At 45.4% G+C, this 18442-nt stretch overlaps 1 protein-coding gene across 1 annotated transcript; it reads left to right on the forward strand.

The window, feature by feature from the left end:
• The first annotated feature begins 34 nt into the window (after window positions 1–34).
• LOC125712809 (calpain-5-like) lies at window positions 35–18442 on the forward strand. Its single transcript, XM_048983271.1, has 13 exons — window positions 35–209; window positions 2529–2705; window positions 4355–4486; window positions 5964–6172; window positions 6468–6660; window positions 7214–7407; window positions 9554–9631; window positions 10014–10209; window positions 10342–10464; window positions 11041–11237; window positions 11645–11766; window positions 12152–12288; window positions 13291–18442. The coding sequence occupies exons 2-13, from the start codon at window positions 2541–2543 to the stop codon at window positions 13471–13473; spliced, it is 1929 nt and encodes a 642-aa protein (XP_048839228.1). The 5' UTR covers window positions 35–209; window positions 2529–2540; the 3' UTR covers window positions 13474–18442.

Below are 18442 nucleotides of genomic sequence, written 5' to 3' on the forward strand. Positions count from 1 at the left end.
CTGTATTTAAAACGCATAAGGGCCCGGGCTCACGGGTTCAGGATCGCACATGCTCAGTCGCAGTAGATGCTCCGCTTGCTGGCTCCTCCCCGGCTTGTGAGAGGAGACGCCGGAGAGAAATCGTGCATCGCGTCGCAGGAGTGAGACACGGGACACCCGAGCGCGTCGCTGGAAGCGCAGAAAAGCGGAGAGCACGTCACCCTGCCCGGGTAAGGGATTGCAGGACCCATCAGAAGGAGACTGCCTGTACAATGCGTGCGTGTGTGAGAGAGAGAATCTGGGGGAGGGGGACTTCAGGAAATTATAACAGATTACAGGAGATCCTTAAGGAAAGCGCATTACACTTGCAAATGACAGCGCAGATCGCGATCCGATTATCGCCTGATTGATGGCACGGTCCATGCTTTTTGTGCAGGGATGGCTTAATGACGCCTGCCGCTGCTTTACACTGGATGCTTGAGCAGTGAGGTTCTGCGCTTGAAAGTCCAGGAGGACTGACAGAGAGCATTTTGTCATATAGGGCTCAAAGGGATGTCGAGCCAATAAACGGTTACGTCGCGGTAAAACTTGCTTAGATACGCGGAATGCCTTTTATTTCCGCCGCTGGGTATATCATTGTTATTGTTTTTCGCTGGCATGCGACCAGATTATAGCATATAAATACATCAGTGTCCATCAGGCTCCGACAAAGCTGTGCTATACGTGGATGCTGGACCGGTGCGCTTAAGCGCGGTACTTCATACGGCGCCGGCAAAGACCCTGGGAAAACCTCTGTATCTAGGAGATGGAGGGAGAGAATAGAGCTAGAAGGTTCACCGAGTTACCCTCTCATTAATTCTGGGCATAGTCCAGCCCCCTCCCGTCTGAGTGACTACTGCAACACACCGCAAGGGAAGCCCTCTCCAGTAGGAGGCTTTGTTTGCATGACTGTGTTTTGGACCTGAGTCACTGGGCTGTGACAGGGTGATCTCCTCACATGCTTAGCTTCACTCTCCGCTAGCGTGGCAAGGTGTGTGCAAGCCAACCCTCAGCCCAGTGCATGCTGTGGGGGCAGCACTTGTAAACACCTCCGTGTTTCAGCATCATCATAGCATCTGCACCTGAGGAGGATGCTTGTGGTTGTGTTTGGATGCACATGCCCGCTTCGAAACTTGCACTGTCCCAGTACCCATGTCATTGCATCGTTATAGGTGTAATTCCAGGTGACAGCCGCTGATCTTGACAAAAGGTGTGATTTTAACCATGACGGAAGCTATATATTTCAGTGATTTATAGATCAGTTTTATATCTTTTTGTGCTGAATTTTAATAATCTCCCAGATGACTGGGGTAAGAGAAGAGTGGGGCTGCAAATGCAGTTCTGGGGTTCCGACTTGGTGCTGAGTCCCAGTGTGTCTCTGTAAGGAAATGCCATTCTCCTTCAAGCCAGTGCGACCGCACTCACGACGCTAACGAGATTAGCGGGGCCGTCTGCTTTTATCCAGCCAAAGAATCACCCTGGAAACCGAGCCCCGTTACCATGGGCTACCGGCAGGAGAGCCCCTTCCTTCTCCTGTCCTCCTCTATGCTCTGTGACAGGTGTTGCTGACCAGATCGATACGGACAGGGAGCAAAAGCCCCATAGAGCGATAACGTAACTGGATGAGGCGCAGCAGTTAAGGGCTGACTGGTAGCACGGATATTATCTTGGGGGAGACATATTTTCACAGTGTGCCGCTGTTCACCAGGGGACTCTCTCCTCTGAGCTGGAGAGGAACCCTACCTCCGCACACTGCGTGGGCTCCCCCCCACCCCGCCCACGTAGCAGTCTCCGTTTCCAGGGTTACCATTACCCCCCCTCCCACCCCCTCCAGCACACCCTGCAATCAGGCTGGGGGAGACAATGATGTCGTGACGGAGGGTAATATCACTGGGAATGGCAGACATTACAGCCAAGGGCGATGAGTTGTGGTTAATATTTTATCACTATATTCGCGACTTAGTTGCTATTTGTTTTTAATTTTGTTTGAGATGAACTGTGGATATAACCAGCTCTTGAAACTAACCTTTGGAAGGTTCTAACCTGGTTAGGAGTCACTCATTCCCAGCTGGTGTGTACACACGTCGGGAGTTTTCTCACGTTTGCCTTGAATGCACTAATAATGCCTGCGAGCTTGTGATCCCTGCTGCCGCGGTGTCTGTTTTCTCTTTGTAAGTGGATCTCGCTAAAAGCGCTGCCTAGGCTGCTGTCGCCTTCCTCTTCGTCAGCAGCCATGAAATTCAAGGAATTTCCTCACATAACACGTCCAGGGTGTTCCCCTGCCTTGTGCTCTGTGCTGCCCCTCCCCCCTGACCAAGATAAATAAGGATGGATGGAAATCACTCCATTGATAGGTGTCAAAGGCACAACAGCAATAAGGCAATAGTGATCGATGCTGGGATGACTGAGAAGGCTGCCTGTGCGAAATGGGTGGAAGGTTCCATTTAGCCCCAGAATGAACGGCCTTATCTCCACAGTGCCGCCCTTGAGGCCGTGTGTTGTAATTGCAGGCAGGCGGCAGCATGTTCTCTTCAGTGAAACCCTTCAAGGGGCAGCAGTATTCCTCACTAAAGCGGCAGTGCGTGCAGAGGGGGGTGCTCTTTGAGGACCCCTGCTTTCCAGCCGTCGACGAGTCCCTTTTCTACCACGGAAACCGCATCGGGCGGGTCACCTGGAAGAGACCCAAGGTGAGGTGCCTTCACTCAGCGTTACACAAACGTGTCAATCTCTCAGACACATTCATCAGCATTCATCAGAGTAACACCTGTCTTGCATCGCTTGGCTCCCTCACTCATGCTTGTCACCGTCTCGAAAGCTAAACTCGGGAAAACATCCCCGTTGGATGTATTTGGAATATACAGATGAGCTTGGCAAGGAAGATCTTCTCGGTGTGCTTTGGGCTGGCTCAGTTGCACACCTTCCCTGGGTTTAATAAATAATATTTTATGGCACCAAGCCTTGCAAGTCTCTATCTGACAAGCTAATTTTCAGGTTTTGAGTAAGCGTGTGCGCAGCTTGTCGGTGTTCAATTTGACAGCGTCTGTAATACAAACGGTTGGAACATCACAATGTTTCATTAAGTCAGGTCATTCTGACAGTCCCATTGGTTACACAGGGAGTCCAAGCCCGACTGAGCGCAATCCACCCCATTGCTGCCTCTGGCTGCGGTTCCTTGCTGATCAGAGGCCTATATGAATTTGGGTTCTGTGGACTAGACTGACTCGGGTTATGATTTGGGTCAGGCCTGGGTTAGGGAGGGGCATTTATTACCCAGTTTACTGACTCAGCTCACCCAATAGGCTGCCAGCAGAGGGCTTTTAGAGGGGGAGATGAATATGTAAGTGGTCCACGGGCCTTGTCTAGCATGGATTTAATGCCTACATTTAATCTTAGCGAGTTTTACAGTCTGTACATTATAAAGCTATGCAAGACATTTTACTCTGATTTAGATAAATGTGTGGTTAGAGACATAAACCATATTTATGACTGTAGTTTCAGGCTTGCACAGAGGAAGTAAAGGAGTGTACGTCATTATGGTTATAGTGCTTAATAGGTGGCTTTTATGGGTTCTTAGTGCAGAGGATGCTGGGAATTTGAGATGGGGCAGAGGGCCTTTGTTTGTTTTTACTTTGTTTCCAGTTTTTACTTTGTTTCTGCTGAGTCAACTTCTGATTTAGCCTCCCAAACTGCTACGGAGAACTGAGTTAGGGCTGCCTTATCTGACTTTTTGTGCTCTCCAATGCCGCCTGCCAATCACCGGGGGGGGGGGGGTCGTCGTCTTTCTGGGAATTTACAGTGTCTCCATAGTCACCACAATGAATATCTCGGAATGAAACAGCCGAACAGAAGACGTGTCCGTGAACCGTGACGGCAGTTCTTATTTAAAAATACAGCTTTGAAGGCCAGAGCAGTCACAGCAGCAGTAATACTAGGAAATTAACATTGTGCCCCCTGCTGTAGATTTATTGTCACTGCAGACTTGGACTGGGAGTTTGTACTGTCGCCAGATTGTATCTCCCAGTCTCTCCCTCTCTTTGTTATTCATACTTAGACCCACAGAGATCTTATCACTAGGACAGTAAATAGACTGGTGAGGCAGTTGAAGGTAAAGCGTCTCCTCATCTTATCAACTCTGCTCTCTCCTCTGTAACTGTCCTCAACATATCCGACATTGATCCTGAATCTTGTTCTATCTTTTCCTCACACAGCACTGTAACCTATTCATTCCCAGCCTTCTCTCGCTCTTTTATAGTCCCCCCCCCCCTCATCTTCTCATCCTCTTGCTCTCTCTTTTATTTCTCTCCTGCCCTTTCCTCCATCCCTGCCTGAACCCCAGGAGCTGTGTGATGACCCCCACCTGTTTGTGGATGGAATCAGCGCCCATGACCTGCACCAGGGACAGCTGGGGAACTGCTGGTTTGTGGCAGCCTGCTCTAGCTTGGCCTCCAGGGAGTCACTGTGGCAGAAAGTGAGTGAATGTGTGGGTGCGAGAGAGAGAGAGAGAGAGAGAGAGAGAGAGAGAGAGAGAGAGAATGTATGTGTGTAATGAAAAGACCTTGTTCATCTGAACATGCAGAGCTGTAAGCCGCACATTATGATATCTATCATCTATCCTGCTCAGGGTTTGTTCCAAGCAGCGAAAGGCACAAGGCTGGTTATACTCTGGACAGAATGCCAGTCATTTGCCGCATGCTATGGGAAATGTAGATACACCAGTTAGCCTAACCACGTGTAATGAACTGTGGGAGGGACCAGAGGAAACCCACGTGACATGTGGCAAACATGCAAACTCCACATGCACGCAGCAGAGGTGGCATTCAAAACCCCAGCACTGGAGGTGGGAGACAGCGCCACCTACTGAGCCACCTATGGCTGCAGCCATCAGATACTTTGATATTCAACTTTTCTATCCCAATTTTCATTACTCTCGATTATTTGAGATAAATCAATTAATAATAACTTAGTTGCCTTGTTTTTAAAAGGTAAATAGAAAGATGCTCAATGGTTGTTCACTGTACAAAATGCTTATTATGAAAAAGGCTTCTTTTTGAGACAAAGCAATAGCATTGTAATTATCATACTGTTATTGTGCTCAATATATAGCTAGCTATCAAGTCACCTTGCGGGACATGAGTGCCCCCTGCCAGACCTCTGACTGATGTGGCTGTTGCCAGCTTGATTTTCTTTCCTTCCCTCCATTTTTGCTCACCAAGCTGTAAAGAATCACAGTTGCCTAGTGATCGACAAAATGATGCTTCACGAACCATTTGCTGTATATTTTGACCCCACGAGATGGTGCTCTTGATTTGCTTTGGGGCATGATTTGTGCTCCTTTTTTTGAACAGACAGCCCCATCTAGTGGAGTAAAAAAATACAGCAAATGGTTCATGAAGTATTATTTTGTCAATCACTGTGGTTGACACTGGAAATGGAATCTGTATTTCTCCTGTTCGCAGAATTGTGAAACAAAAAACATTGTAAGTTATTTAAAAATATTTATTTTTTATTCATCACATTTTTATTTTCAAATTTACAGAAATTACTCTGTGTTTAAAATCCCAGTGTTGTCCAGTGGTATTCATGTTGTAATTTGATTTTGTTCAATTAAATCCCAATTCAGTTTAATATTACTAAAATTACTTATAGTCAGGCTTGCTCGACATATGTTACAGTATTGGGAACCAAAAATCGCTCAATCCTCTTACAAGGAAATGGTTGGTGTGACCGTAAATATGACTGCTGTGACAACAAAGCCCTACCTGACTTGCCATGATTTGATTTGAAGTCCACAGAAATTTTCTCGGAAACATATTCAACTTATGACTTAAAAAAATCTCAGCTGTGAGAAATATGCAGACTGATTTAGTGAGTACTCCTGCTGTGGGGGGGGGCAGATCACTTACCCTCGGGCTATGCTTACAGCCTGAATTTATGGGTGTGTCCAGGTCATTCCAGACTGGAAGGAGCAGGAGTGGGACACGGAGAAGCCCGAGACCTATGCTGGCATCTTTCATTTTCGCTTCTGGCGGTTTGGCGAATGGGTGGATGTGGTGATTGATGACCGCCTACCTACCGTGGACAACCAGCTGGTCTACTGCCACTCGGATGACAGCAATGAGTTCTGGAGTGCTCTTGTGGAGAAGGCCTATGCCAAGCAAGTACAACCTACGATGGTCTGGAGCCAGACCTTAAAGCAACCAAATAGGACTTATGGGTGGAGCTTTTGTTCTGTGCTTGAACCCTTTTTGACAACTTATTTGAGAATTTTGGGCTCCAGCCATAACACTACATGTTGCTAGTGGTGTTCTACCAGTGTTGCTCTGCTTTTGTTGTTCAATCAGAGTTATTTATGACCATTGAAGTTCATGTGTGACCTATGACCTTTATAAGATTTCCTCTAAATTAGCTAATGTTCGCCTCCCATGTCCTCCCTCACTACCTCCTGGCAGGGTGTATGGCTGCTATGAGGCGCTGGATGGTGGCAACACGGCTGACGCCCTGGTGGACTTCACTGGGGGAGTGTCGGAGCCGGTGGACCTACTGGAGGGCCAGTATGCTCAAGACGAGGCCACCCGCAACCAGCTGTTCGAGAGGGTTCTGAAGGTCCACAACCGGGACGGGCTCATCAGCTGCTCCATCAGGGTGAGGGGCTGGGCTGGTGCTGAGTGGGTGGGACGCACTGCTCATTGGGGTACCCACATCTCGGGTATTAGGGCCCAACATTACCGAAGCTCAGCATAAATCTCTCAGAAAAATACTAAATAATAATAACCTGCAAGCCGGTCCAGCTGTATCTTTCAAGTTTAAATGCCATGAGTTATAGAACATCCTTTACATTCTTGTGATTTTTCCTCAGAAGGCTTGTAAATTAGTAGTTTAAAGACAAAGCTCTGAAACGGTGGCAGCGTAGGCTGCTGCGTCCTGCAGAATTCTGCTCCCAGCTCGAGAGTTTCTGCAGTGCTGCCAATGTGGCAGAAATTTGATTGAGGACTGAATGAGGAGGCTCCCAGGAGTTGGATCCTCATCTGCATTCCTCTCCCCCCCCCTCCGCAATGCAAATTCAGAAGCGCATACAAATTGATAAACGACCTGTGTCACCCTCGCTGATTGTGGTGCTTTATTTATGATCGTCCTCGGGGGTGCTTGATGTCCGTACCTTCACCGCTCAGAGTGCGCCCGCCGTCCTGTTTCCCAGGCGACCACCGTGGAAGACATGGAGGCACGGCTGGAGTGTGGCCTGGTGAAGGGCCATGCCTATGCTGTGACCGACGTGCGGAAGGTGCGCCTGGGCCATGGCCTGCTCGCCTTCTTCAAGTCCGAGAAGCTCTGCATGATACGCATGAGGAACCCCTGGGGGGAGAAGGAGTGGAGCGGGCCCTGGAGTGACAGGTAATATGCCGCCCCCTTCAGGCTAGGAGGCCTTTCACGCAGTACTTCGGAGTAGATGCTCCACAGGAAACCGAAACGACTTCTGCATTGTTCAAGATCATAGGTGATTTTTCCAGGGGTGCTGGGGGTGCAGCCCTTACTGGTCACATGAAAATACAATTTGAACAAATTAAGTTCAATAAAACTGAATTGTTTTTGTAACATTTCAAAATGTGGCTTGTGTTTCTATGTAATCATAAATTGTTGTAAACGTATTTACTTTGTTTTTTGTTACAAATGTATTTATCTGGATGAATGACTGGTTGGGCTCTCTCACTTTGCACCCCCTGGGAGAAAAGCCTATGTCCAGGATGATCATTAATGCTTCGACATAAATGAAAATGGCAGGCTTCGTAACCATGTTTGTACAGTTTTATTTGGGGGGGTGGTCTGAGCAGATGTCTCCAGGTTGGCATTTTATGATGCGTTATGCTCTGTGCTTCACAGAATCCCGCTGGTGAGGGGGGTCACTGCAAGCCTGGGAACAAAATGGGCTTCAAGTCACAGGCAATTCAGGAACTGGAAGAAAAGGGTCGTAGGTTTGAATCCCAGGCGGGGGATTTGCTGTAATACCCATGTGATGGGTGCTGAGTGCTTATCGTAAACTTCTCCAGCTAATATGAGCTTGTATAACTATAAAATGCTGTCAGAATATACACTTTTGGGAAAAATAACCATTATAATCTATAGCTGGTAGCATTTAAAAGCAGAAATATCTGGCCAAGTGAAGGGCACAATAAGGCACAATTTATTGAGAAAATATCTGGGCACCTGAAATGGAAGCTGGCTGTTCTAGACGGAGAATAAGCCCTCTTGCGTTAGTCATTCCAGACTCAAGCAAAATAGTCGAACCAATATGTTTGCCTCTGGAAAGCTGGTGCTCGGTGCTCTGTTCCTCTGGCTGCAAGATGTCGAAAGGCAAACCGGCAGCCTGCTCCGGCAGGGGTCAGCGAGCACACAGACACAGAGGAGGAAAGATATTCAACATTCACCGTGGCCAAAAAGTTCTGCCATCTGAAATTCCAGCTCTTGCCATCTGCCCAGAAGCCGGATGTTTGAGGTTGTAATGAGAGAACGGCGATAAAGATTCTCTACGGGCCTCTGCCTGTCTCCCTCTCCTCATTTATACTGCTCCCCTCATCCACGCTCAGGCCTGACAGATATGGGGAAGATTCTAGATTCGGCTTTAATGTCCATCTAAATTATTCAGCGGGCGAAGGATTCTTATTAAATTTTGAGCCCAGCACACTTTATTGGCCAAATGTAGGACATACTGGAATTGGTTTGGTGCAGGACTAAGACTTGAGTCAATAAGTGCATATTCACGTAATACGAAAATGCATATATAATATAGAACATATAATATAGCCAATCTTTTTGCAATAGTTCCCAAATTAATTATTTATCCTGGATTTAGCAAAAATATATGTCTGCTATGAGTTCTCTATTTCTTTATTAACGAATGTAACCCTGGCTTTCATGTGGTTTATATTTAGTTCTGATAAAAGGGTTTAATATTTGCCAGTGATCAGAGCTGGTTTAGGATTATATCTTCATATTTCTTGCATTTGTAACATAATCTCTTTGCTGTGGTGTTATGAAAACGTAAAAGAACTGGGTTGGATTCTGGAGATGGTTGATTGTAAATCGCACAATGATGGCTTACAACAAAGCAGGGAAGCTGGCTGTAATGAATCTTTGGGATGGCTTTTCAGTTTTGCTCATTTTATACCCAGATATGTACCTCTTTCAAGGGTTCAGCAGAAACTCCCTGCCTGGGATTTAAGCCCAGTAGTTTCTTATCTTAGCTCCATATCCCTAACCAGTGCTCCACCTACTGTCCTTGTGTGGTACTGCGAGTTTTGCCAGCATGTCACTTTGTTACACATTTGACTGGCATGGTGTTTAGAGCAGTAGTATCTTGTTACAGCATCGGATACCACTGGGTTGTTTTCCTGTGTGATTTTCTACATTCTGATATGGGATTTGGTGGTTTGATGCATCTGCTGATCAGGTTTCATTTGGGTGAAAGTTGGACGTGGATGCTTGCGCGTGAGCCCACAGCACTGGCATCTCACAACAGTTCATCCCACCGTCTGTCCTGTAGTTCTGAAGAGTGGAAGAAGGTGAGCCGAAGTGAGCGGGAAAAGCTGGGGGTCACTGTCGAGGATGATGGAGAGTTCTGGTGAGATGCCACCCTTCCATAGTATATTCATGTTAGATGTATTTGTGGGGATGATGGCCAAACGAAGCCTCATGAACCATTTGCTGTTTTTTTTTCCGCCACTAGGTGGTGCTCTTGGCTTGCTATTGAGGTATCCTTTGAGCCCCGTTTTGAACAGACAGCATCATCTAGTGGGGTCAGAGAATACAGCAAATGGTTCATGAAGCTTTATTTTGCTTTCACTAATAACTCAAAACTCAAACAGATGAAAATTGCAAATAAGAGTCTTCTGTACTTCAGCCTCACCACATGATGTTGGCTCATGCAGTTTCATTTAGTTTACAGTCTGTCACTTTGTTAGGCCTAAAAGATCCCACTCTACCTTTGATCATGACAAATCCAGGATGAACTTTGAGGACTTCTGTCAGTACTTCACGGATCTGGTGTTGTGCCGCCTGATCAACACCTCCTACCTGAGCATTCATAAGACCTGGGAGGAGGAGGTGATGCGGGGCTCCTGGGTTCGCTGGGATGATCCATTGAGGAACCGTGCTGGGGGCTGCATCAACCACAGGACCACCTTCCTTCAGAACCCTCAGGTAAGGACCACTTTCCAGTAGAACCTAGAATAAGTACTGACCGACCGCCTCAGGCTGAAGATGACCTGATTCTGAGACACCATCTTTGGTTCTTTGTATATGAATGAGTGATCCTGTCATTTCCTCCTGCAGTACGTCTTTGATGTAAAGAAGGTGGAGGATGAGGTGCTAATCTGCCTGCAGCAGAAGGAGCAGTGTGGCCGACCCCGAGAGGGCAAGAGGGAGAACTTGGCCATTGGCTTCGACATTCACCGGGTGACCAGATGCCTGGGGCCACATTGGGAGGGGCTGGGCTTCACTTAGGGGAAGGTAACATAGATAGTGGAGTAGGAGAGAACTAGATATATAGCTGCAGACCAGACATAGTTCAAGTGAAGTGAAAATACTGTTATTTCAGACGCATGAAACAACTGTAATTCCTCAGAGCAACAAACAGAAATAAGGGCAAAGATGGATGGTAGATGGATGGATGGGTAGATATCTAGATAGATGGATACAACAACACAACAACAATAACAACATATCCTACAAATAAGCAGTGGTACAAGGTGGTGCATATAGATAGTAGACAATGCAAAATGACAGAGACATTATGGTGCAATTATTTTGGTGGAGACCTTTTTCTGTCAGCGTTCCTAGAGTTATGTGGGAGTTGATAAGTTGTATTTAGATGTGTGGCTTGAACCATAATGGGAATATTGGGAAACAGGAATAAATCTAACTGGAATGGTAGGGGTTAACAATGTGGTATGTTTGGCTTGGGATGGGTGGGTTGAAGACATTGATAAAGCTAAATGAATGGCTGGGTTTATGCATCTCACCCGCCACTAGGTGGAGCTCAACAGGAAGTTCCGCATGCATTCGGCTCAGCACAAAGTGGGTGGCTCCATCTACATCAACTCACGCTGTGTCTTCCTGAGGAAGGAGCTGAAGGAGGGCCGTTACATCATTGTCCCCACAACCTTCGAGCCAGGCCAGCAGGGTGAATTCCTGCTCCGCGTCTTCACTGATGTGCCTTCAGACTGCAAGTAAACCAGCCAACTCTTATTCCGATCGATCTGGTTGAATTAGGGTGGATCAGTAAGCAAAAAAAAAAAAAAAAAAAACTGTAACTGAACTGGGGTCAGTGGTGGAAATTTCACCGTAGAGATCTCTATTATCTCGGGTCAAATTTCTGTTAGAAGGACAAGCCAAGCTTACTTTCAACTTATAGAGTAGCTGTATTATGTTTATCGAAGACTGATTTCCATTGGGCCCCCTGAGAATGTTTCAGTAACTCCTCCCTCTGATGCTTCCAGCACGCAGTGTCTTAATACACGAGTAGACGTATCGTGCCTTGGCTGGAGATGAAAGATTCAGTGGTTCCCCTCAGCTCTCCCTCTGTCTCTGGGTATGTCTGTCTGCGTGCTCATCTGTCTCTTTCGCTTTGGCTCAGAGAGCTGACTCTGGATGAGCCGGCCCAAACCTGTTGGATTGGCATTTGCGGCTATCCTCAGGTGGTCACGCAGGTGCACGTGCTGGGAGCCGAGGGCCTCCAGGGGCCGGATTCTAATGGAGGTAAGCTTCACCCCACGCCCCGTGGACAGAAAGGGTATAACAGATGGGAGGGATCTGGGCCGAGGCTGTTAAAACCCGCTTTGCTTCGCTGGGTATATTCAGATGAGTCACGTGGTGCTCTGCCCTATCAGCACACAGAACTTCTATACCTGATTCCACACAACAAGAGAAACACCTTGCCAAGAGCAGGTACATTAGCACCACCCAGTGGCTAGTAGCTGTAGGCGTTAAGGTAGCTTTGTGCTATTTAAGTTTTTTTTTTTAAATAGTACTGTATTTAATTTAGCTAAAATGCACTAGCTCACTGTCTGTCTGTCTGTTCGCCGTAGTTCTTCCACATCCGTAGAAGTTGCATCATGACTGACCGGCATCCATCTTGTTTCAGCCCTGAACCCATACGTGATAATCACCTGCGAGGGCGAGAAGGTGCGGTCACCGGTCTTGAAGGACACGAGATGCCCCGACTTTGACGTCAAGGGCCTCTTCTACAGGAAGAAGCCCAAAGAAGCTATCCATATAGAGGTGGGTGGGGGGTTTCTGAGTCATGGAGTGAGGCAGGCCTCCTTTCACAGAAGTCCGAAATTTGGCTGAGCTGATTACTCCCTCACCCCAACGCAGTATCCCCATCATTCTTTCTGTTTTCTTGCTCATACCCTATGCCAATTCCACACAGGTGCCGAACCTATAGCTAGGCTGTGAGATGATGTGGCTCTCCCTTTAACCAATCAGAAAGCTTGTTGCATCCCATTGCTAATTTGCACTATTTGGAATTGTTTGACCAGCATAGAGCCCAGAGTGTCATGGAGAAGCTAAGTGGAGAGGCTGAAAGAAGCTAAATGGTTAAGCAAATCGAATAGCTAATAGGAAAAGGAAAAGCAGCTGGAAAATGGAAATTTAAATGGAAAGGGAACTACCCTTTTAAATGCCAGATTAAAAACTGCATTAGCTCAATTTGTGAATTCAGTTATTTATTTTTCTTTTTAAACTGCATTTTCAAATATATTTTGAAATTCCATAATTTGTGCTGTTTTTGTAAATCCCTTTTTTAATTTGAACTATTTATTGATGGATTGATATTTCATTCATTCATTCATTCATTCATTCATTCTTTTATTTTCCTCCACTCATCTGGTCACGGGGGCAGCAGTCTAAGCAGGGATGCCCAGACCTCCCTCTCCCCAGCCACCTCCTCTAGCTCCTCTGAGGGGATACCAAGGCGTTCCCAGGCCAGCCGAGAGATATAATCTCTCCAGCGTGTCCTGGGTCCGCCCGAGGGTCTCCTCCAGGTTGGACATGCGAGAAATACCTGCCAGGCGTGATCTCATTTTCATAATTCCACTCGTTACTACACAGTTAGTAGTTATTGCTAAATAGTTCATTGCTTTTTCCATGACACCTGCGCTCCTGCATATGTCTGCCTCTCTTTCACGCTCTTTCAGTGACGCATCCAGACTCTTTTCATGAAATGGGTTGACACTCTTTACTCTTTTCCCCTTTGTTTTTTGTCTCCACACCAATGAGCAGATCTTCAACAAGAATGTGATCATGGATTCTTTCCTGGGTCAGGTGACCCTCACCAGTGAGCCCAATAACCGGCAGGAGCAGCACACGGTGAACTTGCGCGATAGGGGCAGTCGCCAGGGCAACGCCTTGCCAGGCACGCTCACCGTCAGACTGATCACCTGCAACGAGCTGACCAGTATCTGAGCCTCAGTCCTGTCTTACTGAAGCCTTGCCCCGTTGTTGCTACGCCTTATACCCCTACACACGGGACTGTGTTTTGCAACAGGCTTTACTTTGCTCTCTAAACATATATTTCTCTATATTCTGCATGTATGCCAACTTTTATACAAGGGCTATGCATCGTTTTGAAAGGAGTTACCCATCAGCTGAGCAGCTAGGCGTTGTGTCCATCATGCATTTGGACCCTCCCCTGTTTCAACAGACTCACTCCTGGTGTACGGTCTGGAAGCCATTGACATGGAATGCCTCAGGGCAGGAGGTGGTTTGTATTCCCTAGAAGAACTTCTTGCCGTACGTTTGAGAGAACCTAATTCCCAGAATGCAATAGGAAGCTCTTCTGTGATTTTCTCCAATGCGTGATTGACATGTAGCATCTATCCTAACAACATGTGTACATATGTGTATATATACAAACATTTTTTTCCACTTGAAGACGTTGATCCATGTGCCACTCTTACAGCAAAGTACGTTGTGGGACCAAAGACGGCAATGTTTTGATCGTCCAATTAAGGCCTTGCAATCCTTAGACGTCCAATGAAGGCCTTGCAATGCTTTGACCATCCAAGGATGGACGTTTGATACTTTTACCATCTAGTAATGCCCGTTCCGTGTTTAGATCTTCCAACAATGGTCATGCAGTACTCTCTGTGAGATACAGATTAGGGAACAGTTAGCCTTGGACACAGGTGACAGTAACATGTATGTGCTAGTAAGTGTCTATAGATTGGTAGATGCTGCTAATGTCAGACATGCAGAGAACTTAGCAGTGCCATAACCTTGGGGCAGATATGATGATTCCTCAGCTGCTCAACAGGATCAATTACTCACGGCCCAGCAGTCTCAAGAGCAACACAGAGGACACGCTTTTTTTTTCAAAGAGTAGTGCAGTTCATCTGGGAATTCAGCTGGATCTCCTCTCTCTTTGTTCATGTTTGGGCGTCTTTCTCTCTAAACACAATGACAGCGAATGAAAAGACGAAAAAAGTGAAAAGTGCCGAACGGAGTATGGTGTGATTTATCAACGACTACTCGTAACTTGTGGGATCATGACTTTCTTCCCAGGGTGGAATATCACCCTGTGTGAGATACAGACCAGCATGAAGTACCAAGTTCTGGAAGACAGACCTCACTGAAAGTTATTTATTATTTTTATGTGATTTTTTTTTTTTCTTTTTCAATAGACCCCCGACACTTACGTTAGTGTATGTTCCAGCGAATCGGGAAGGAATAGCCAAAACAGGATTACCAATAACGGAGCAACACTGCATATTTTCTTGGAAGACATGCAATCAACCCCAGGAAAAGTGTTTTGTAGACCGAAGCCACGGAGCAACCTTTCTGTGTTTATTAGTACAGCTTATTTTCTGGTTTTAGAGAAAACTGAGGATTTTCTGATTGTATTTGTACATATATATGGCATTACAGTATACATAATGATTATGAAAAAAATTTAATCATGGGAGTAAACGGTTTTATTTCTCTGAACCTGGTTGCCATTTAAGAGGACAAAAGTTGCATTTATGCCGTTCAGCATCACTTTATTGTAAATCCTTTCTGTTTTATTGGGTACTGCAGAAGATTATTATTCGGGCAGCAGATATCAATGTTTTGTTTTGTTTTTTTTGTTTTTTTTACAGTGTTCGGAGATAGATGTCTTAGTGATGTATTAACATACACCTGTTTACAGTTCAGAATTTACCAGAGTGAATCTATTTATATATTTATAAGTGTCAAACAATACGGCTCGAGTTAGATAATATATCAATGACTTTCATATATGTAGCTAATATAGGTGATGTTCAGTATTTATAACACTATGGGGTTGGCATTTAATATCCATATGGGAAATGGTGCAATATAAATATTTGCAGCATGCTTTGAGATGCCTGCTGAGATTGGGTTTGCTGTGCTATGGATTGCACATTATAAAACACTGTACACTGGCATATATTAGTTATTTGCAGGCCAGGGGTTACATAATATGGGCTTCAAGCACGATGCTAAGCTGATTTACAGGATTTGATGCCTGTGGGAGGTGGTTGGTTTGCCATAGGAATTTGGGGGCTCTGGTGTTATGTTATGAAGAGACACAAAGGAGTTCCATTCAGTTTAGTCCAAGGTTATACAGCAGAGGGTGCTGGGGAGTCTGTGTGGGCTGTGTCTGTGGTGTGGAGAGTTAAGTTAGAGCTCCATAGAATTTCCTACCCCATGTTTGTACTTCTGCATACACACATATGAAAGGCAGTCACCCTTAACCTTCATGCTCCACTTGCTAACTAAGACCATGATGGTCAGCAGCACTATATGATCCATATTATATTGATATAACCGTTCATGAATCCATGGTATTCTAGAATAAAAATAAATCATTTGGGCTCTGGAAAGGTGGCTGTTTAAGAAAATATCACTGAGGCATTTAGCACACTAATGTCTGCTGTTGTGGTACTAAAATACAGTCCAGCCCCACCTAATATTGTCATTCGGAGTCTATAGCACAGTCTGGCTACAATTTACACTTCTCCTCATTCACACAGCTAGAGTTTTCCTGAAGAAAATCATGCAGAGTTCCTCAGCCAAGGAAGCTCCAGGAGATTCTCCTCCTGTGGCTGAAACCTGGGACCCTTTGGTCACCGGTACTATTTTTAAAACAATGCCACTAATTCAGTCCATAACCGTAGTGATGGTCAAATGAAGCTTTGTGAACCACTTGCTGAATTTTCTGACCCCGCTAGATGGTGCTGTCTGTTCAAAAAAGGGCTCAAAGCATGCCTCAAAGCAAGCCAAGAGCGCCATCTAGTGGGGTCAAAAAAATACAGCAAATGGTTCATTACTACATGATTGCCACCTCTGGACCCTGTGGGTAAAAATGAATAAACAAAATTGATTTGCAGCCTAAATAGACTGAGAGTAGAATGTAGGCACGAAAGAGATCATTTGAGTATGGCAATTTATGATGGCGCCTATAAGTCAGGTCTTAGCATTTTGTCTCTGTGCTCCTATGCTATTCTGTGCTTTGTGGACTGTTTGGTTTCAAGTATTTTTGTCAGGTTTGTCTCTCCCTTATAAGAAGGGAGGTTGTAACACAGGAGAAGACTTAGTTTGAAGACTGTAGTTTGACAGGACAGCAGTGTGACGTAAAGGGAGTGCAATGCTACATAAAATATAATAGATGAGTAACACTCAGTGAACAGTGCAACAGCACTGAAATAGTGCGAGGGAAGTGTGGAAAACCACTACAATACTGTGATATTTGAGAATTTATGTTAGAACAAATACAAGAGATTTTTACAGCACTAGAGATGTATTTAAAGGAGTTGGTATCACAAGGTGTTTACAGTCCTAATTACTTGTGGGAAGAAGCCATCTCTGAAGTGGGTAGGTGGAGATGCTCCTGTTGCATTTAGCGGCTGATGTTCACGGATCAGGCCAGTGATTTCGGAGGTCATCCAAACTGTTCTTTGTTGCAGTGTGAGGTCCCAGGTTTTCAGGTTATCAAACCACCCTGTGATGCATCCTGTCAGGATGCTCTCAATGGTGCATCAGTGGAAGTATCTAATTTCCAGTCCGAAGCTTTTTAGCTGCAGGAAGAACGGTCACTGTTTTGACTTCTTCAGGATGCAGCTGGTCTTAAGAGACAATGTGAGTTGGATGCCCACATATCTGACTCCACTGATTTCCACAGATGAGCCATTGATATTAAGCAGGGTGTGACTGCTTCTGTTCTTCCTGAGGTTGAAAACAATCTCATTTGTCTTGTGGACATTCGAAGTGAGGTTCTCCTGGCACCATAAGGCCAGGTCTTTTACCCATTTTGCTTTCTTCTTTTGCCATCATCGCTAATTAGACCAATCACAGTGGTGTTGTTGCGGGTCCTTGCGGAGCACAGACTGTATAATAGGAGGCTGAGGATGCACCAATGTTCAGGGTCAGTTTGGACGAGGTTCTCTTGACCATTCTTATTGCCTGGGGCCCGTTAGTCAAACACACAGCCACAGATGAAGCTGCACAGACCAAGGACTCGTGAGATTTAACACAAGTTTTGGTGGAATAATGGTGTTAAATACAGAGCTATAATCAATGTGCACGGTAAAGGAGATAGCATTGCCTGTGGATCTATTATGTCGGCATGAAAGCTGAAATGGATCCAGGGTAGCCGGGCTATGTAGGACACGTCCAGTACTTTCAGAATCTTCATTATGAAGGAAGTTAAAGATATATGACGGTAATCATTGAGCCAAGGTGTCATCAGGGCCCCCTGGTGTATTCAGCACCCTGCCTTGCATGCATCAGCTTTTAAGCCTGTTTTCCGCATGCGTGTGTCCTCAGAGGCCCGACACCTCTGACCCTTGACCTTTGACTTGTCAGACTTTAGAAACACCTGCAGTTCAACTCTAGTGTAAAGATGCTGACTCCAGTCGCAAGTCAAAACACAAACATATATGCACTCAGATCGTGGCACTTTGACATGTGCAGTGTAATGCAGACATGAATTTATTTGTAATTGATGGTACATGATTCATAATAGGTCTCTCATATATGTTCCATGTTTTTTTTTCCTACTGGGTTAAAGGTTATTATAATGGCTATGGTAAAATCAAGGTAACCAAAAACTGGCAGATAAATGGGTTTTGGGCACAAATCCTTTTTGATCACGACCTTCTACTGCTATTTCCTACTTTGTCTTTCAGTTTTTTGTTCAAGGTCAGTCAAATCACATTCACTGTCAATTTACTGTCAATACCATACCAAAGGGCCATATCTGTGTTTAAAGTATGTGTTTGATTATCTGCAATTATTCAATGACTAACATCATTCTGGGCCACTGTGTTTTGTACGTATTCAACTTTATTTATATATTATGTTATTTCTGTATTCATTTTGTATTTAAGGTAAACTTGTGGCATGAATTTGAATTAAAACTTGACCTCTTTAA

This window comes from Brienomyrus brachyistius, chromosome 18 (assembly GCF_023856365.1).
Source record: "Brienomyrus brachyistius isolate T26 chromosome 18, BBRACH_0.4, whole genome shotgun sequence".
NCBI classification, from domain to species: Eukaryota; Metazoa; Chordata; class Actinopteri; order Osteoglossiformes; family Mormyridae; genus Brienomyrus; species Brienomyrus brachyistius.